At 42.3% G+C, this 20760-nt stretch overlaps 2 protein-coding genes across 4 annotated transcripts in view; one reads left to right on the top strand and one right to left on the bottom strand.

Annotated features, from left to right (window-relative positions):
• Nucleotides 1-8916, bottom strand: part of LOC139311597 (zinc finger protein 420-like) — a 28478-nt gene extending 19562 nt beyond the window's left edge. For all 3 annotated transcript variants that reach the window (XM_070936064.1, XM_070936061.1, XM_070936062.1), the window contains exons 1-6: nucleotides 8866-8916; nucleotides 7421-8028; nucleotides 6566-6680; nucleotides 6375-6442; nucleotides 4313-4442; nucleotides 955-2676 (exon numbers count right to left, since the gene is read on the bottom strand). In XM_070936064.1, coding sequence (XP_070792165.1) covers nucleotides 955-2676; nucleotides 4313-4442; nucleotides 6375-6442; nucleotides 6566-6680; nucleotides 7421-7915 — 2530 coding nt within the window. In that variant the 5' untranslated portion in view covers nucleotides 7916-8028; nucleotides 8866-8916. The remainder of the gene's footprint in view (nucleotides 1-954; nucleotides 2677-4312; nucleotides 4443-6374; nucleotides 6443-6565; nucleotides 6681-7420; nucleotides 8029-8865) is intronic.
• A 1925-nt stretch (nucleotides 8917-10841) lies between these two features.
• Nucleotides 10842-18737, top strand: LOC139311600 (zinc finger protein 420-like). Its single transcript, XM_070936069.1, has 6 exons — nucleotides 10842-10887; nucleotides 11684-12288; nucleotides 12738-12852; nucleotides 12977-13044; nucleotides 13625-13754; nucleotides 16344-18737. The coding sequence occupies exons 2-6, from the start codon at nucleotides 11752-11754 to the stop codon at nucleotides 18407-18409; spliced, it is 2916 nt and encodes a 971-aa protein (XP_070792170.1). The 5' UTR covers nucleotides 10842-10887; nucleotides 11684-11751; the 3' UTR covers nucleotides 18410-18737.
• Nucleotides 18738-20760: the final 2023 nt, after the last annotated feature.

The raw sequence follows: 20760 nt of genomic DNA, 5'->3' as shown, positions 1-20760 counted from the left end.
AAAAACAAATGACTAAGGAAAAGAAGCAAAGTTTAAACTATGAGAAATGATAGTGGATCCCACCCAAAGCCATGATTAGATGGGAAGAACAAACTGGGGAGCAGGAAATTCATTTGTAAAAAAACCACAAGAAAAACATCTTCATAAAATTGCATAGAGTAGATCTGAAAAGATTAAAATGCCAATTTTCTTGTATTTTTATTTCCAATTGGAAACCAGAATGTACAAACTTAAGGAAAAAAAATGTATGGATAGGCAAGAGTAGCTACCTTAAAACAGCACATTCTCATTGCTTTTGTTTTATTTGTAAATTCATCTCCCTGGAGCTATGGGTTGTGATGGTCAGACTCCAAAACTTCTATAGCAGTGCGCATGTGTGCATACGTCTATGCCGAAGCTGCCCAGCGCGCATGCACGCCCAAAATACTGCACTTCCAGTTTCAACTACTGAACTTCCGCTTTCAGCCAGCTACTCTTCCGGGTTTCTGGCACACATGTGCATGCGACGATCAGCTGGCCAGCATACGTGCTCACGTAGGAAAATGGAAGACCAGCTCTTCTAGTTTCCGGCACTACCACATGCAAAGAGGCCAGCTGATCGTCACGTGCATATGCGTGTCAGAAATTCAGAAGAGGAATGGGCAACCCCGCACGTGCCAGGCAACATGGCTCCACATGCCACTTTATTTTATTTATTATTTTATTTTATTTTATTTTATCATATTTGTATACCGCCCTACTCCCGGAGGACTCAGGGCGGTGAACAGCCAAGATAAAAATACAAATAACATACAAAAGTTAAAAGCTATTAAAAATAGATTAAATAATTTGGGCTCAAAAAAACTTTGGGCACGCGTGCCATAGGTTCGCCATCACAGCTCTGTAGCTTCAGTATACAAAGAAGGAAATACATAGAATTTACCAATTAATTCTGGAATTTACATTGATTCTCACCCAAATGGATCTGTGTATGAGAAATTAGGTCATTGCTGATCCTGAAGCTCTTTCCAAGCTCCGTATACTTGTATGGCTTCTCTCCTGTGTGAATCCTTTTATGGGAATTAAGATTACCCCTCTGAGTAAAGCCTTTTCCACACTCCAGGCATTTATATGGCTTCTCCCCTGTGTGAGTTCTTTTATGGGAATTAAGATGACTGCTATTAGTAAAGCCCTTTCCACACTCCGGGCATTTATATGGCTTCTCCCCTGTGTGAGTTCTTTTATGGGAATTAAGATGACTGCTATTAGTAAAGCCCTTTCCACACTCCATGCATATATACGGCCTCTCTCCTGTGTGAATCCTTGAATGTCTCATAAGCGAAGCTTTTTGACAGAACCCCTTTCCACAATCTACACATTCATATGGCTTCTCCCCTGTGTGGATTCTTTTATGAACAGTAAGAGATCCACTTTCACAGAAACTCTTTCCACATTCCACACATTTGTACGGCTTCTCTCCTGTGTGGATCCTTTTATGAACGGTAAGAGACCCGCTTTCACAGAAGCTCTTTCCACATTCCAGACATTTATAAGGTTTCTCTCCTGTATGGGTCCTTTTATGGGAAGTAAGAGTACTATGGTAGCTGAAGCCCTTTCCACACTCCGTGCATTTATATGGCTTCTCTCCTGCATGGATCCTTTTGTGGGAATTAAAATGACTGCTTTGAATAAAGGTCTTTCCACACTCCAAGCATTTATATGGCTTCTCCTCTGAATGGATCCAATTATGGGAAATAAGGTCACTGCTGTTAGTAAATGCCCTTCCACACACTCTGCATTTATATGGCTTCTCCCCCGTGTGAATCCTTTTATGACAAGTAAGATTACTGCTCTGAATAAAGGTCTTTCCACATTCCATGCATTTATATGGTCTTTTTCCTGCATGGATCATTTTATGGAAAGTAAAAGAACTATTTTGACTGAAGACTTTTCCACACTCCACACATTTATATGGCTTTTCCCCTGTGTGGATCCTTTTATGTCTCAGAAGGGATGAATTTTCACAGAACGCCTTTCCACACTCTGAACATTTGTATGGCTTCTCTCCCATGTGGATCTTTTTATGGGAAGTAAGGTGGCTGCTATTTGTAAAGCACTTTCCACACTCCATGCATTTATATGGCTTCTCCCCTGTGTGGATCCTTTTATGGGAAGTAAGATGACTGCTCTGAATAAAAGTCTTCCCACACTCCACACATTTATACGGCTTCTCCCCTGTGTGGATTCTTTTATGGGAAGTAAAGTAACTCCTTCGACTAAAGCAGTTTCCACACTCCATGCATTTATATGGCTTCTTTGTTGTGTGGATCGTTTTAGGAGAGGTAAGGGATCCAGTTCCATGAGAAGGAGTGAAAGTCCAATTGTAATTTTTTCCATTGTCTCTACATATATAATCATCTCCTTTTGTTTTGGTTGGATAATGTTCATTTACATCTAATTTACCACAGAAAAGTCTTGTACTTTCCCCAAAATCTTTGTTCTTTATTTTTCCACATTCAGCAAGAAAGTCTTGCATTGGAGCATCAATGGAAGATGAACTTTCCTCGTTCCAATTATTTGACTGGCTTCTCTCCTGGGTTTCTAGTTCCATCTGTATTGCAGACTTCTCTGTTCTGTCTCCAGAGGTGTTCATTAGGAATGGTTCCCCACAATCCTCATTTTCCTTTCCATTATTACCTTCAAATGAAAATGATAGCAAAGTTAGAGAAAAGTTAGGGAAGTGCTATGAATTTTCTTAGGGGACTCTGCCAAATTCCACTATTCCAATATCTTGAACATCTTCATGCTTGCACAGACATGGGATAGATATAATTTCTATATTTACGACTCAGAAAAAAATTGAAAAGATCTAAAACATTCTGAAAAAACCTAAAACACCCTGAAAAATCTATAGCTGTGATGGCGAACCTATGGCACATCTGCCCGAAGTGACATGCGGAGTCATGTCACCTGGCACGCGTGGCATCACCCATTCCTCTTCTGGGTTTCTGGCATGCATGCATGCCCGATGATCAGCTGGCCTTCGTGCATGCGGCAGTGTTGGAAACTGGAAGAACTTCTGTTCTCCTGCATGAGCATGTGCGCCGGCCAGCTAATCGTCGCGCACGCATGCACGCCAGAAACCTGGAAGATTAGCTGGGCGGTGCACATGCACACGATGGAAACCAGAAGTTCATTTTCAGGCATGCGCATGTGCCCTGGGCAGCTCCTTTTCTGGGTTATGGCCCAGACGAGTATGCGTTCCCTTTTCAGCACTCGGTGCCGAAAAGGTTCGCCATCACTGATCTATAGCATCCTTTTTCTTGATAATTATTAATACATATTCAAATCTAATCCACAGTCATCTTGTATACTTTGAATATACAAAAGTATGAAGGCTATTGCTTAACGCATTGTAAGCCGCCCTGAGTCTCCGGAGAAGGGCGGCATATAAATCTAATTTAAAAAAAAAAAAAAAAGAGGAAGAATCATGAGAAACATTCAGGAAATCAAATCAAACTTTTATTACAATCACTGACCAGGATAAGGGTGAGATACACCAATTAGTAATTTCTTTAAAATGCTAAAAATATAAAATATGTATATAAAAACAAAAATACTGGATTAAATATTAAATTATTAATTGAAATTATCTAGTAATTAATGATTATGATTACACCATAAAAGATTTAGATGAGGGCATAGAAGGTAAACTTATCAAATTTGCAGACAACACCAAACTAGGAGGATAGTCAACAGGCTCAAAAGTCAAAAGGATCTAGACAAACTTGAACACTCGTCCCTCTTCAATAAAATGCAATTAAGTGGTGAGAAAAGTAAAGTTCTACACTTAGGCAAGAAAAAATAAATGCACAAGTATAGAATAAGTGGCACATGAATGGACAACAGTAACTGTGAGAAGGATTTAGGATTCCTAGGGGGCCACCACTTAAATATGAACCAACAGTGTATGAGCAACAGTGTGTTAAGCTACCAAAAAAGCCAACACAATCCTGGGCTGCATCAACAGAGGAATAGTATCAAGATCATATGAAGTAATAATACTGCTATATATTGCTTTAGTAAGACCACACTTTGAATATGCATCCAATTGTGGTCCCCATGATAAACGCAACAAAGATTATTAGGGGGTTGGAGGCTAAAACGTATGATGAATTTAAAATTCAGCAGATGAGAAATGGTACAGGAAGCATCAAAGCAGAGAGCCATGACCTCTTTCCTCCCAGAGGACATATATGATGAGAAATAGTTGATGCCATCTAATTACAGAATGTTTCCCAAATTCTCTGATTATGGAGTACCAAACCCTTACCCAGAGAGGCCATGTTCCTATAATTTTCCAGCATGACTTCCCAATGCAATGTTTTTTGGTGAGCATCCAGCTGAGCCCACTCCTCCTCGGAGAAATGCACAGCCACCTCCTCAAAGGACAGAGGACCTTTCTGAACAAAGAAAAAGAAGAACAAAACAGTCTGAGGAGGATTTGTAAGCTCTGTCCCATGGTCTAGAAATGCCCGAAGGAAAGCTATGGGCCAAGTTAAATGTCTGTGCTTGGTCGAATTCCAGGCTTTAGATGAGAAAATGGACAGAGCCTAAAGTCTTTGACTAAAGAAATATTTCAGGCAGGTTTTATCAACTTGATTGATTCTAATAAAGGAGAATATTAGCTCAAGGTTGAAATGAGGGGTTCTTGGGGCTCTCTGAGTTTGGTTGTTTTTTGTAGACATTTCATTACCCAAACTACTGTAAATAACATCATCAGTGCTGGTGAAGATGTTACCTAGTTTGGTAATTAAACATCTGCAAGAAAACAACCAAGCTCAGGGGCCACCAAGGACCCCTCACTGATTGATTCTGCAGCACTTTCAGGGCCATTCAGTGAAAGGTTTCCTTCCTTGACCCTTGGTAGTACAGTGGTCTAAAGCACCCTGTTATTAAGACCAGCTGCCTGCAATTACTGCAGGTTCGAATCTCGCCAGGCTCAAGGTCGATTCAGCCTTCCATCCTTTCTAAGATGGGTAAATTGAGGACCCAGTTTGTGGGGGCAATAAGCTGACTTTGTATAAATATACAAAAGTATGAAGGCTATTGCTTAGCACATTGTAAGCCGCCCTGAGTCTCCGGAGAAGGGCGGCATATAAATCAAATTAAAATAAAATAAAATAAAAAATTCCAGGAAACTGCTGGCTTAGGGTATCCCCAAAAGGATCAGTTCTATCCATATTCATATCATCTTCATGAAAATGCTGGAAGATCTGGCCTTTACTTTGCAAGTCTTATCTGGCCCACTTTCATTGGATTTTAACAGTCTGCATAATCATTTAATCAGATGGGCTTATATTTCTTATCACTCATTGTGAAAAAGGCATTTTAAAAATGTAAGTATTTAGTTACTTTTGAACATCGTTCAATTTCAAGTTAAAGAATAAGCAAAAGAATCGGGGTAAAATTCAGCAGATTCTGACAGGTTCTGGAGAACCAGTAGCGGAAATTTTGAGTAGTTCGGAGAACCGGCAAATACTACCTCTGGCTGGCCCCAGAGTGGGGTGGGAATGGAGATTTTGCAATATCCTTCCCCTGCCACGCCCACCAAGCCATGCCCACAGAACCGGTAGTAAAAAAAATTAAATTCCATCACTGAAAAGAACGGGTCTTTGTTTAGCAATTGTTATGTATGATAGCGCTGCTCTGATCCATTGAGGCATTTTTTAAAAAAATTAAATGTTATAAAGTAGGGAGGGTAGCTAGTGCAGAGAGATTCCTAATAAGAATCTCAAAAGTTGAAATAACAAAACAATGCATCTCAAACACAGACTTTAGAAGAAGCTAACCTGGCTGAATCTTGAATCCTGGCTGAATTCAAGATTGAATCTTGAAGATTCAATACTTGAATCTTCTATTCCCCTATCTGTTTTGCTCAGGAAAAAAAGAAAATATCCAAGTCAAAAGACATGGAAAAAAATAGGAGAAATTGTTATGTACTATCTGACTTCCCAAAGGAAAGAGAGAATACAAATCTAATATTGGTGGCACAGCAGACTAAAGTACTGTTAAAGTACTGTTAACTAGCACCAGCTGCCTGCAATTACTGCAAGTTCAAATCTCACCAGGCTCAAGGTTGACTCAGCCTTCCATCCTTTCGAGGTAGGTAAAATGAGGACCCGGATTGTGGGGACAATAAGCTGACTTTGTATTAAAAAAAAAGAACACTGCTTAGGGGGCCCCAAAAGCCCTACTAAGCAGGTATATACAAAAGTATGAAGGCTATTGCTTAACCCACTGTAAGCTGCCCTGAGTCTCCGGAGAAGGGCAGCATATAAATCGAATCAATCAATCAATCAATCAATCAAATAAAATAAATTTCCCGCTCTTACTTGAGTTTCAGCTGTTTCATCCACTGTTTCAGCATTACCATAAAGACCACACATCATTCTATGTTTCACTGTGAGGAAGACAGAATTTTAAAATGCATAATTGAAGGAACAGGTAGGAATATTCTATAGGACAAAACATAAAGAAGAAAAGAAAGAGAATTTCTCTGGGGAACGGGAGGACCTTAGTTTACCTTCTGAGGTGTCCTGACTTGGATCTTCCTGAAGGATCCTCCTGGAAAACAGCTCCTGAAAGGGATTTGATGGATTCCTCCTTCCCTCAGGATCTCTGATCTCCATATTGAAGGACTTAGGAGGCAGGAGAGAAAAAAAAGAATTAATGGAGATCAAACAACATGAAGTAGATTCTTTTTCTCCAAACATAACTTCAAAGCCCTCAATGACATCAATGATGCTGGACAGAAAGTAATAGTTATGCCAAATATAACTTCCAAAATGGATAAGGGCTGTAAAGCACTGTAAAGCAGTATATAAGTTTAAGTGCTATTGCTATAATGGAACAATAACTACAAAAATTAATGAAACAAATCCATGTATTATGAAAGCCAAGAAAAGTGTGGTATGGAAGATTGAAAAATTCAATCACATACTTTAGTCCCGTGATGGGCAACCTATGGCATGCGTGCCACTGGTGGCATCTAGAGCCTTCTCTGCCGGCACGCCAGCCATTGCCCCAGCCCAGCTCCACCGCAAATGCACACGTGCCTCCTGCTGGTCAGCTGGTCTTCAGTTCTCTGCCATGCATGCATGGGGCACATGCGTGGGGGACACTCGCATTGCATTTTGAGGGTTTGTGCGCATGCGCGAGCCCCCCCCACACGCCCCATTTTGGGCCTGGAAGTTCTCCTGCACTAACCTGGAAGCCAAAAACGGGTGAAGGGGGAGCGGGGCACATGCGCGGGAGGACACTCGCATTGCATTTTGTGGGAGCGCATGTGCGCTTTGGGCACTCAGCGCAAAAAAGGTTCACCATCACTGCTTTAGTCTCTTCAAACCCTTTCTGGCCTGCCTAGATGAAGGTCTCTCACCTGCAACTCTGCCTGCTCCTTCTGGTCTCCTTCCTGGCTCAGGAGGAAACCTTCCGCCAGGGCCACCGCCTGGGAGCTGGTCTCTGCTCCACACTCCCTCACCCAGCTCTCCATCTGCAGGGGCAAAAGGACCAGGAGCTGCTCCAGAACAACCAGGTCCAGTATCTGGGCTTTGGTGTGCTTTTCTGGTTTCAACCATCGCCTACAAAAGCCGTGGAGTCGGCTGCAAAGACCTCGGGGACCCTCAGCTTCCAGGTATTGGATGAAATTCCAGGGCTGAACTTCTGAAGGGAGGGTGGTTTCCTCCTCCATGATCTTCTGCCCAGTTCTTGTCCAGATCTCCCCACAGCTCCCAGGCTGAACAGCAAAAGGGCCTTTTCCAGTTCCCCGACTTGCTAAAAGTTGTGTCTGCATTTTTTCTCTTTCCTGAAACGCAACTCCAAATGGGTCCGACTCCAAAGAATCTTGCAGATCTCCAAATGCTTTTTCATTCATAGGACTGATCCTGTATCCACAGGAACGACAGCAGAAAGAGCTTTTCAGCTCATTTTCCCCAAGAGATAATAATTTTGTATGCCAAGAACTTCAAATGAGTCCAATGTGTGTATCTGAGATGGAAAACAAAATTAATTCCAAGAATTAGAAGGTGTAGATTTAACTATTGAACAACACTCATCCGCATGGAGTGAAATATTCTTTCTGATCTGTTGTAGGCTTGGAGTGAGGTTTTGTGTGTGTGAATTTCTTTCGCTGTGTGTGCATGTCTCTCTGTGTAGCAAAAATATGGTATTAATTTCCATCAAGCACTTGGATTGCCCAATAAATCCATTTTCTTACTTCTTCTAAGTCCTTTTTTAAAACCTAGATCTATATTTACCTCCAAGGCAGGTTCACACAACCTGCCAAACCCCAAAAAGGTGAACAAACCATGAAAGATCAGTTCACACCCAACGAAGTGTCAGGAGATGGAACCTGGCTGAGGATGCCCCGTTTCCCTTCTTCTGGGTGTCCTTTGGAGAAGAGCCAAGTCTCCCTCTGACACCCAGGCGGATTCACACAACCTTCCAGGAACCCCAAGCGGCTCATCCCAGCGCAGGGCCGAGGTCCCCCCCGAGTAGGGCCGGGAAGGAGGCAGCTGGAGGGGCCGCCCCGCTTCTCTCCCCCTCCGGAGACAGGGAGCCTGGTGCGAATCCTGCCTCCTCCTCGCCCGGCTTCTCTCCTCTCCTGCTGGGACCCTCCTCTCCCCCCACTCGGGCTCTTCCCCGGACACGGGGCGGCTGGGGAGCCCCGGTTCTTCTTCTGCTGCTGCTCCGGAGCTCCCTTTCCCGCCCTGCAGGGAGAGGGCAGCCGGGGAGCATGGGACCAGGGGTTGCAGCCGGAGGAGGGCCGGACGAGGGTCTCTCCCTCCTCCGCCTCCCTTTACACGGGAAGAGCCCCCACCTCACCCGGGGCACGTCTGGATCTCCCCCCCGCCAGACTCTCCCGCAGCCTCTCCGCCTCCCCAGGGGTTAAGGGGAGTGAGTGCGGAGTCCTAGAGCGGCAATCGTTTGTGACGTCACTTCCTTCCCAGCCTCCTCTGGAATGGCAGCTGTGACGTTCGCCCTCCAGAGGGCCAATGGGGAAGCTCCTGGTGTTACCTTCTCTTGGCAGAAGGCGCCCCCTGGAGGATGCTGGGCGAAGTGCCAGGATTCCCCCCCCCCCAAAGGGCGGGAAAGAGGCGCTGCACCATGAGGGGAGGGAAAGGGCAGGGATGATGGGCATGGGAGTAGGAGGAAAGGGGTTTCTCATTTTTAGCCTGTCTGAGAAAGGTGGCAACGCCTCCCGAGGGAGGAAAGATTTTCGGATGAGGAAAATAAAGAGATTTCTATCGGTTTTTATTTCTTTAGTTCGATATATGCAGTTGTCCTTCTCGAATTCTTGGCTCTGGGTGCCTAAGAATAATTGGCAAAACCAAATGGCTGCCTGAAACAAGGAAAATAATGCTGGGGGGGAAAAAAAAGAAATATCAAAAGAAAATCAATTCCAAAATGAAGAAAAAAACTGAGACTTTGACTCCTTGCTGTCACCAACATCTCCTTCCTTAGCAGCCCCATCTTCTCTCCTGCCTGGGCTGTGCAGCCTGTGCAGCAGGCCTTGACCCAGATCTACTGTTTTGGCTCCTCCAGCCAGCATCAGTCTTGAGTGCTGTAAAGCAAGTGGAAAGGATGGGAAGGGTTGCATGCTGTGTTTCCAAGAAAGTTCCATTTTTCTGATTTGGGCTTCCCTGCCTGTGTCCCGCCAGCCCCATCTTCCTCCATTTCAGGCCAGAGTTTGCAACAACCACAAGACACAAGCTATGGTTCCAAGAGAGGCTTCAGGTCCTCTTCTTCTGTCATTTCTGACAGGATTTGGCCCCTTTTGAGGCATCCTCCAATCTCTGCGGAGCCTTCAGGGTGGCTGTTCTTGAGGGAAGTGAGTTCGGATCCTCCAGAAAGATTTTTCTCCATCTTCACAGATGTTCCTGAACATGAAGGAGAGGAAGATTTATATTGACTGTTTCCTAAAATGATTTGATTGCTTATTTTTACCCTATGACTATCATTAAGTGTTGTACTTTATGATTCTTGACGAATGTATCTTTTCTTTTATGTGTCAGACTTCGATGCTATCTCAAAATAAATGAATTTCCAAACTGCCAATCTTTAAGGAAATCTTCTCTTTATTCGAGCACAGCAACCGGATCATGACTCGATGCGGACAAGACTGACCTTTTGCCCCCCAATCCCTCCCTTTCCGATCCCCAATTATCTGCTTCTCATTGGCTATCTTCCAAGTCATTCTCCTGACTTCTTGTCTTGTCATTTCACAGGAATGTCCCCCTCCCCCCCTTCATTTCCACGGAGACCGAGCTTCAAAGGGATTTAGCAGGCAAAATTCCAGGGCTTATCTTCCTTTCTATGTCAGCGGTGAGACGCTGACATCATGCACACCGAGAGCATATGCACCAAGACAAATTCCTTGTGTGTCCAATCACACTTGGCCAATAAAGAATTCAATTCAATTCAAAGACGGGGAAGCTGCCACCACTGGAGATGCTGCCGCCTTTCTCAGACAGGGAATCATTGTGAGTGGGCTTTCTTCTACTCCCATACCCATGATCCCTGCCCTCCCTTCAGCCAAGATGCGCTTCTCTCCCCCCCATCTCCATTCAGTCCTCTTTCCAACCCTTGCAGGGTCTCCTGGCATTGCAAAGAAAGTCCACCAGGGGGCACCCTCTGCCAAAAGAAGGGAACACCAAAGGCTTCCCCGATGGGTCACTGGAGGGCGAACGTCACGGTTGGCTTTCCAGAGGAGGCTGCGATGGGAGTGACGTCACAAACCCTTGCCGCTCTAGGACGGTGCACTCGCTCTCCTTAACCCCTGGGGCTCCGCAGGAGGCGGAGAGGCTGCGGGAGAGTCTGGCGGGGGGAGATCCAGACGTGACCCGGGTGAGTTGGGGGCTCTTCCCAGGCAAAGGGAGGCGGAGGAGGGAGAGACCCTCGCCCGGCCCTCCTTTGGCTTCAATCCCGGGTCCCATGCTCCCCAGCCGCCCTCTCCATGCAGGGGGAAGAGGAGCTCCAAAGGCAGCACCAGGAGAAGAACCGGGGATCCCAGGAAGGCGGCGGGGATCCGGGGCTCCCCAGTCGCCCCATGTCCGGGACAGAACCCGAGTGGTAGGAGAGGCGAGTCGGCCTTGTGGAGGCCCCGCAGGAGAGGAGAGAAGCCGGGCCAGGAGGAGGCAGGATTCACACTAGGCTCCCCGAGGGTCCGATCCTGTCTCCGGAGTGGGAGAGAAGCGGGGCGGCCTCTCCAGCTGCCTCCTTCCCGGCCCTGCGCTTAGATGGCCCGCTTGGGGCTCCGGATTGTGTGAACCTGCCTGCGTGTCAGTGGGAACCTCGGCTCTTCTCCAAAGGACATCCTCAACTAGGGTCATTTCCTGCCCTTTTATTGGATGTGAATTGAACTTTCATGGTTTGTTCACCTTTTTGGGTTTTGGCAGGTTGTGTGAACCCTGCTTGGAGGTAAATATAGATCTAGGTTTTAAAAAGGAAGCCCTTTCTTGTAAGGAAAAATATTGCACCACCCTCGCACAATTACACACATGTGTGCATGAAATAGGACCTGCTGAATGCCGCTGCAATCCTATTCCAGTTTACAAAAATACTTTCTTCCACAGGGACGACTGTTGCTCCATCGTTAAATTCTCCACTTTCTAATTCTTGGGATTTTTCCTTTGCATCTCAGGTACAGAAACTGGAAACCGTTTGGACTTCATCACTGGTAAAATGATCTCTTGGGGGGAAAAGACCTGAATGGCCACCTGTGATCATTGCGGTGACTGTAGGATCGGTCCTATAACCGAAAAGGCATTTGGAGCTCCACAACATCCTTTGGATCCAATTGGAGTTACATTAGAAGACAGAGACAGAATGGAGAGACAACTTTTAGCAAGTGAGAGAACTGGAAAAGGCTCTTCTGCTGTTCAGTTTGGGACCTGTGGGGAGATGTGGGCAAGAACTGGGCAGATCATCCTGGAGGAGGAAACCATAATCTCTTCAAAAATTCAGCCCTGGAACTTCAGAAGCCTCCAATACCAGGAGGCTGAGGGTCCCCGAGGACTTTGCAGCCGACTCCACAATTTTTGTAGGCAATGGCTGAGACCAGAAAAGCTCACCAAAGCCCAGATGCTGGACCTGGTTGTTCTGGAGCAGCTCCTGGCTCTTCTGCCCCCAGAGATGGAGAGCTGGCTGCGGGAATGCGGAGCAGAGACCAGCTCCCAAGCAGTGGCCCTCGCAGAAGGCCTCCTCCTGAGCCAGGCAGAGGAGGAGAAGGAGCAGGTCGAGTTGCAGGTGAGCAAACTTTGTCTCGGACTCCAGAAGGGAGTAAAGAATGGGTTTGAATTCTTCACCCCTCCCTTCCAGACATCTCTGGCATTCAGTTGGAGACATTTTACTAATTATTTTTTTTAATCTACTTTTATTAAAAAAAAGTTAAAATACGAAACACAATTTTTTTTAAAAAAAGAAAAAAGAACAAACATTAAAAAGAAAGAAGTACATTAAAAAAGACTAACACATATATACAGATATTGTCCTCCCTAGTTGAATGCTGATTGATCTATTATAACAATATTAATATTGATATTTTACTAATTTATGTAGGATATTGTTCCAATCACTTCTCCCTCAGCCTCACTGATGGATATTGGGAACTTAGATATTGTGTTCATAGAACAAGAATCCACTTCATGTTGTTTGATGTCAATTAATTCTTCTTTTCTTCTTCCTCCTATTTCAAGTCCTTCTCCGTGGAGATCAGAGATCCTGAGGGAAGAAGTAATCCATCAAATCCCCATCAGGAGCTGCTTTTCAGGAGGAACCCTCAGGAAGACCCAAGTCAGGTTACCTCAAAAGGTAATGACGGTCTCCCATTCCCCAGAGAGATCCCTGCTATCTTATCTTCTTTTTGTCTTCTCTTCTGTAGAATACCGACTCCTATTTTGTTAATTGTGTATTTTAATATCTGTCTTCCTCACAGAGAAACATAGAATGACATTTTCTGATCTTTACGGTGGAGCTGAAACAGTGGTTGAACCGCCAACTGAAGTAAGAGTAGGAAAACAATTTATTAAATTTGTATTCTCCCTTTCCTTTAGAAAGTCATACTAGTGTATACAGCACTGTCTCCTTCCATTATTCCCTCTTGTTTTGGCTTGGATATTTTCTTTTTCTTGAGCATAGAAGATTCAAGTTGACACCATAAGCCTTTTGCTGAAATGCTAGAAAGAATTCAGCCCCCCATCTCCCCCCCCCCCAGTTTCCTTCTGGAAACATAAGAAGGATTGGAGTCAGTGGTAGATAGGGTTTCCAAGGCCCATCTTCAAGTGTCTCTGGACCGTCAAAATCTTTGACAACATATTAGATGATATAGATAATAGATAGCTCCAGAAGGAAAGTGGTGTTATTCACTGAATGGCCTGAATGTGTACCAGAATCAATTAAATTGATAACACCTGCCCAAAATATTTCTTCAGTCACTGCCTTTTGGCTCTGTCCTCTTTCCCAACACTACTTTAGAATCCTACCAAGCACGTAGTGCATATCTTTGCTTTGGGAACTTGTGAACAACAGGACAGATGCTGCATATTCTCCTGGACCTATTCTGTTTTTTTTTTTCCTGTTCAAGGAGGGTCTTGTGTCCTTTGAGGAGGTGGCTGTGTATTTCTCCAAGGAGGAGTGGTCTCAGTTGGATCCTGACCAAAAAATGCTCCATTCGGAAGTCATGCTGGAAAATCATAGGAATGTAGCCTCTTTGGGTAAGAATATGCCAGAAATTTTATCAGAATAAAAACAAGACAAATTTTGAAGAGGAAATAAAGAAGATAGAGTAATGAACAGGGTAGATAAAAATCAATGATTTTTTTAAAAAAAATTTAAAAATCGGATTTTTTTTTTATTTAAATCGGATTTTTTTGATTTAAATCAGATTTTTTTTATTTTTATTGAATTTATTTTAATAAAAAACTTGGGGTAAAAATCTATCATAAGGTAGTTTTCTATTTAAGATACATAAATAATTTAGTTTATTCAGCATGAAATGGAGCTTAGTTATATAGCACAAGGCTGTATATTCTGCAACATTGGGACTATCAGTGAGTCAACAGCGGGTCAAAGGAGTAGCAGAGATGACAGTTGCTCTTTAAAAATTATGATTTAAATCGAGTTGATTTAAATCAAGTCTTTTTACTAGTGATTTAAATCATGATTTAAATCGACTCGATTTAAATCAAATCCACCCTGGTAATGAATAAGAAAAAGGTATGATAAAATTAAAAAATCATAGGAATGGCGCCTATGGGTAAGGGGTTTGCTTCTCCCCAATATAGTGTTTGGGAAGACATTTTGTAGTTAGATGCCATCAGCTACTTCTTTATTTTACTGATTTTATTAAAAATATCAGAATAAGAACAGTGCAAATACTGAAGCAGAAATAAAGAAGATAAAGTAAAGTGAATAAGAAAAAAAAATAAAGAAAGAAGGGAAAAGGAAAAAAAATATATGAAAAAATAATAAAAAAGTGGCTTCCAATCTTCTTCATAGCAGTTATAAGTGCAATTATATTATAGCCTTTATCGCTTAAGGTTACATCATCATTTCTTTTCCAAAATGTATCCTTTGTACTCTTCAAACCCATAAATCACAAACTGAGGTGTTTTTTTTTTCAGCAAAAAGCCCATCGGGCTTTTTAGTCACTAATAAATGTAGATATTATTCTTTCTCAGATCAAAGAACTCAATCTAACCATCTCTGTTAATTCTGTCATCTTCAACCATTCCTCCATTGTAGTTTTTTCAGAGTCCTTCCATGTATATACGCTAGTATATGAATATACTAGCGTTGCTGCAATTACCATAGTTAACACTCTTCTGTTTTCTAGCTGTTGGTTTATTAGTACCATCAAAGTGTTCTAATTTCAGTTCAGTATTGATCTTTAAAATTCTTGACATCAATCCGAAATTTTCTAGCTTTCCAGATTATTACGTAATGTAAACTTCACTCCTCTCAACCACATGTTTTCCCAGTGTTACACTTATATGTTATGACAAAACCTCTTTGCCCATTTTATCATACATTTTAACCTGCTTATAGGTTTTAGGATTACATGTTCATCCTTTCTTCACTATTATGATTCAAAGTATGAAGGCTATTGCTTAACGCATTGTAAGCCGCCCTGAGTCTCCGGAGTCTCCGGAGAAGGGCGGCATGTAAATCAAATTTTTTTTTAAAAAAATTCTCTCTTATGTTGTTTAATACCATAGGTACTTTTATCTACCTTGAATTTTTCTGATGATAATATGAAAACAACCGACAACTATATCCTTCTGCTGTCAGTTGCTCTCTTGATTTCATTTGGTATTTTCCTTGTTCAAGTTCTAACAGCTCTCGCCATATTATCCATTTGTCTTTGCCTATTGCTTTTCTTCTGTAAAATGTCTCTTGTGCCAAGAGCCATCAAGGTGTTTTCGGACAGAGTCTGGGTTTACATCTGTTCCATAGTCTCAAATTTTCTAACATCATGGTCTTTAAAATCTAGATTAATCCTGACTTTATTGTAACATAGATATCCATGCCATCCAAACCTTAGGTCATGCACTTCTACTTCTAAAATTATTTCTCAGCAATTCCCAATCTTTCATTCAAACCACACAACAGGCCGCAAAGTAGTTTCAAATCAGGCAGACCAAAATCCTCCTGTTTCCTCTGCATCTTGGAGTATTTGATATTCAATCTGTAGCTTTTCCCTTGCCGTACAAATCTAGACTTATCGTTCTACCATTGCTTAAATGCTACATCACTTGTCCAAATATGTATTGCTTGAAACAAAAGCATCATTCTAGGCCACACATTCATTTTTGTCACAGAAATATTCTCCAACAAGGACAACTTTAATTTCTCCTGTCTTAATATACCCTAACCCTAACCCTTAACATCAATTCTATTTGATTTTCTGTTTCATATTTTTGGTTAACATTTTCTTTTCATTTTAAAGGTAAAACTCACTAAAATACCAAGTTTCTTTAATTTGAACAAATAGTACAGCAACAAATAGTAAAAGAAAGATAGTTTGGGTGGGAAGAAAAAGTCTTGTTTCGAAATTGATTTAGTTCCTACAAGTCTCTGCTGGAATTGGCCTCTCCAATAATTATCAGATTTTTCCTAATAGTTCCTCAGATGCTTACATGATTCTTCCTTAACTCAAAGCTGACTCTGGGTGAAATATATATGGATAATTATAAACAAACAAACTATAATATATTGGAATCTGCCAAAATATCATAGGACTTATACACTGTGATCTTTTCCCCTAAATTAGTTAGCATTTTCATTTCTCTTTTCCTTTGAAGGTAATAATGGGCAAGAGAATAAAGATACTGAGGAACCATTTCAAGTATTCAATGCTGGAGATGAAACAGAGAAATCTGAAATTCAAATGGAAATAGAAAGTCATGAAAGAAACCAGACAAATAATTGGAATCTGGAAAGCTTATCTTCCATTGATGCTCAGATGCAAGACTTTCTTGTCCAACAAGGAAAAATAATGAAAAATGTAAACCTATTGAAAGACAAGTTAGATGTAAATGAACAGGATCCAACAGAAATCAAAAGAGAAGATTATATATCCAGAGACAACGGAAACAATTACAATTGGACTTTCACCCTTCCTCATGAAACAGGGTCCCTTATATCTTGTAAAAAGACCCATACAGAAGAGAAGCGATATAAATGCTTGGAATGTGGAAAGAGCTTCAGAAGAAGCAGTCAAGTTACTTCCCATAACTGGATCCACACTGGGGAAAAGCCATATAAGTGCATGGAATGTGGAAAAAGTTTCAGTGAGAGCCGTTCCCTTACATCTCATAAATGGATCCATACAGGGGAGAAGCCATATAAATGCAGACAGTGTGGAAAGGGGTTTGGTGAGAATGCATCCCTCGTGAAACATAAAAGGATCCACACAGGGGAGAAGCCATATAAATGTGTGGAGTGTGGAAAGAGTTTTATTCAGAGCAGTCATCTTTCTTCCCATAAAAGGATCCACACAGGGGAGAAGCCATATAAATGCAGAGAGTGCGGAAAGGGCTTTTCCAATAGCAGTCATCTTACTTCTCATAAAAGGATCCACACAGGAGAGAAGCCATACGAATGCACAGAGTGCGGAAAGAATTTTACAAACAGCAGCCAACTTATTTCCCACAACTGGATCCACACAGGGGAGAAGCCATATAAATGTTTGGAGTGTGGAAAGAGCTTTACTAATAGAAGTCAACATACTTCTCATAAAAAGATCCACACAGGAGAGAAGCCATATAAATGTGTGAAGTGTGGAAAATCCTTTACTAATAGCAGTCAACTAACTTCCCATAACTGGATCCACACAGGGGAGAAGCCATATAAATGTCTTGAATGTGGAAAAGGCTTCTGTCGAAGGAGTTCTTTTACTTCTCATAAAAGGATCCACACAGGGGAGAAGCCATATATGTGCAGAGAGTGTGGAAAGGGCTTTACTAACAGCAGTCACCTTACTTCCCATAAAAGGATCCATACAGGGGAGAAGCCGTATAAATGCATGGAGTGTGGAAAGAGCTTCTGTGAAAATGGGTCCCTTATGAGACATAAAAGGATCCATACAGGGGAAAAGCCGTATAAATGCATAGTGTGTGGAAAGGGTTTCTGTGAAAATGGGTCCCTTATGAGACATAAACGGATACACACAGGAGAGAAGCCGTATAAATGCATAGAGTGTGGAAAGGGTTTCTGTGAAAACGGGTCCCTTATGAGACATAAAAGGATCCACACAGGGGAAAAACCATATAAATGTGTGGAATGTGAAAAGGGCTTCAGCCAACAGAGTAAACTTATTTCCCACAAAAGGATTCACACAGGGGAGAAGCCATATAAATGTCTGGAGTGTGGCAAGATTTTTATTCAGAGCAGTCACCTTGCTTCCCATAAAAGGATCCACACAGGGGAGAAACCATATAAATGCAGAGAGTGTGGAAAGAGCTTTATTCATAGTGGTTCTCTTACATTCCATAAAAGGATCCATTTGGGGGAGAAGCCATATAAATGTGGGGAGTGTGGAAAAGGTTTCTGTGAAAATGCATCCCTTATGAAACATAAAAGAATCCACACAGGGGAGAAGCCATTTAAATGTATGGAGTGTGGAAAGGGCTTCTGTGAAAATGGGTCCCTGCTGAGACATAAAAGGATCCACACAGGTGAAAAACCATATAAATGCAGAGAGTGTGGAAAGAGCTTCCGTCATAGTGGTTCCCTTACTTTCCATAAAAGGATCCACACGGGGGAGAAACCATATAAATGTTTTGAATGTGGAAAGAGCTTCAGGCGGAGCAATGACCTAATTTGCCATACACAGATCCATTTGAAAGAGAATATATGTAAATTTTAGATTTAGTGTTAAAGCTACGGACATTCCTCTAGTTATAAACTTTTGAGTTACAAACTTTTAATTATACAAACAAACCTGCAACTCCAACATAAAAGGTCCCAGAAGGCTAGAGAAGGTGAGAAAAGGTTAGTTTAGGGTGCTGTCAAGTTTTGAGGTCTCAAATAAATTGCATTTCAAACAAAGTCTTTGAAGGAAAACTATTTATTAAGCACGACATTCTAGACCCGACTCCATCGAAGCCAACACTGACTTCCAGACCCAAAACCCTCCCTTTCCGTTCCCCACTCCCATGCACTCATTGGCCATCTACCAAGTCATTCTACCCCTAATCTACCGCTCCAGCTCAAAGGAATTTCCCCCCTCCCCTCCCATCTCCTAGGGGATATTATCTCCAGGGAAAATAAGTAGGTGAAAAGTCAAACGTCCCTTTCCAGACGCCTCCGCTTCTCCTTCTTATATCAGCACTAGAGTAAATGCAGCTTGAAGTGCTGACAGGTGCATTGCATATGTATGTGATGTGCTTTAAAGTAATCCTTTCCTGCCTCTTTTTGATTGCTTACTGTTCATTGTTTAGTAGTTTGGTGACTGTCTGGTGTGACCTGTAGGTTCTAAATGTGTGGAATTAAACTCGAGTGATAATGGGGAAGGGAGTAATGCAAACAGCTCCAATCCATGATGATCCAACTAAGATGGAGATGCTGAAGAAAATAGAGTGGGGGAAGATAAGGAATGTGGCATGTTCTTATTGTATGGATTACCGTAATGATCATTAAGAACACAGGGAAGATTGTAGAATATATAAAAGGTTCATGTGCCTATGCAATCCACAGTAATCAAAAGGAGTGGAAAAGTGACGGAAGAGATAGAGAAGCTACTCAGCATATGGAGTGACGATAGCATCAGTGATGTGTGCCTCTGAGCTTAATGCTGATCCAGGAGAAGGCTTAGAGCAGGGGTCTGCAACCTTAAACACTCAAAGCCATTTGGACCCGTTTCCCACAGAAAAGAAAACACTGGGGGCCACAAAACCTTTCCCATACCGAACTATTTCCTGAGAGGCCGCAAAACTAGCATATGTAGTTGAATTAAATGTTCTCTTTTCTTCTGAAACTTTTCTTTTCTTGGATTTATCCATGATTGGCCTACCGGGGGTCGAAAAGCTCAATAAATCACATGCCAGCGGGTATTGCACATTGGCAGTTGTAACACATATTTTGAGTAAGGGAGCTGCAGCAGAGGGATGAAAGAGTCACATGTGGCTCCAGAGCCAGGGGTCAGCAACCCGCGGCTTATTAGAGCTTATTTAGAGCTTATTTCATGACTTGCAACAGGAGATCTGCTGAAACACACACATTTTAAGGCTTGTGCATAATGTGAAAGCAAGTGGCGAGGTGGCAAGTGCGGATGAGAATGCAACCAAGGAGTTCCCAAAAGCCCTCAATGAAATTGAGGAAAATTGTTATTTGTCTGAGCAAATATTCAATGTGGATGAAATGGGGCTTTTATTAGAAAAAAAAGTGCCGGCAAAACTTATATCAACAAAGAGGAGATAATAATGGAAAGCTGCAAAAGACAGACTATGTTGCCAAGTGAGTAACACTTCCCGCGATCTAAAATTGTTGCTAGTCTTACCATTCTGAGAACCTGTGAAGTCTCAAGAAAATCTCACTTTGTTGTGTGGGAAGCTAAAAAGAAACCTTCGGTCATCCTCACCTTGATGTTTTTTCATCATTTCATCCTAGAAATATAGAGATAATTGCTATGAGAAAAACAAGATTCTCATTTTGGATAATGTCTTGGCTCATCCATCTCACTTGGACAATTTCCATTTGAACATGAAGGTTGGGTCTCTGCCTCCAAACACCAATTTCCTCCTACCACTGTGGATTATGGGTTATAGTAACTTTCCAAAATTATCTTTTCTGCATGTTCAGCAGGCAGTTCAGATGACCGCGTGTCAGTTTTGGATGTCCTATGACATCTACAAGGTTATCAAGAATGTTGATGCAGCCTGGCAACTTCTATTAATATGAATGGGATATGGAAACGTCTGTACCTTCAGTTTGTTCATGACTTTCAAAGGTTTGAAGTGGTGGACAGGAAGTCACACGGCATTGTTAGCAACTTAATTGCTTTCACCAAGGAGCTTTATCTTGACCTGGAGAAGGTCTTTAATGAATTGTTAGCCACGCATGTGGAATAACTCTTCAACAGCAACATGGAGTTGTAAAATCAGTGAAAGCAAGAGAAAATGATTAAACCTCTGGAGATTCCACATCAAGCTGATGGCAGAGGAATTCAGCTTGATCAAGAAAGCACTGTCACTGTTTGAAATGCAGGATTGTTTTGAG

Source organism: Pituophis catenifer, unplaced genomic scaffold, assembly GCF_029215685.1.
Source record: "Pituophis catenifer annectens isolate HBS135680 unplaced genomic scaffold, rPitCat1.0.hap2 SCAF_2, whole genome shotgun sequence".
NCBI lineage: Eukaryota > Metazoa > Chordata > Lepidosauria > Squamata > Colubridae > Pituophis > Pituophis catenifer.
This window is presented reverse-complemented; position numbering and strand designations above follow the sequence as displayed.

Excerpts from the sequence above, each read along its gene's own strand:
- LOC139311600 (XM_070936069.1), top strand. The coding sequence starts at position 11,752 with ATGGCCACCTGTGATCATTGCGGTGACTGTAGGATCGGTCCTATAACC. Across the intron at positions 12,853-12,976 it reads AAGTCAGGTTACCTCAAAAG|AGAAACATAGAATGACATTT; the intron begins GTAATGACGGTC and ends TCTTCCTCACAG. Across the intron at positions 13,755-16,343 it reads TAGGAATGTAGCCTCTTTGG|GTAATAATGGGCAAGAGAAT; the intron begins GTAAGAATATGC and ends TTTCCTTTGAAG.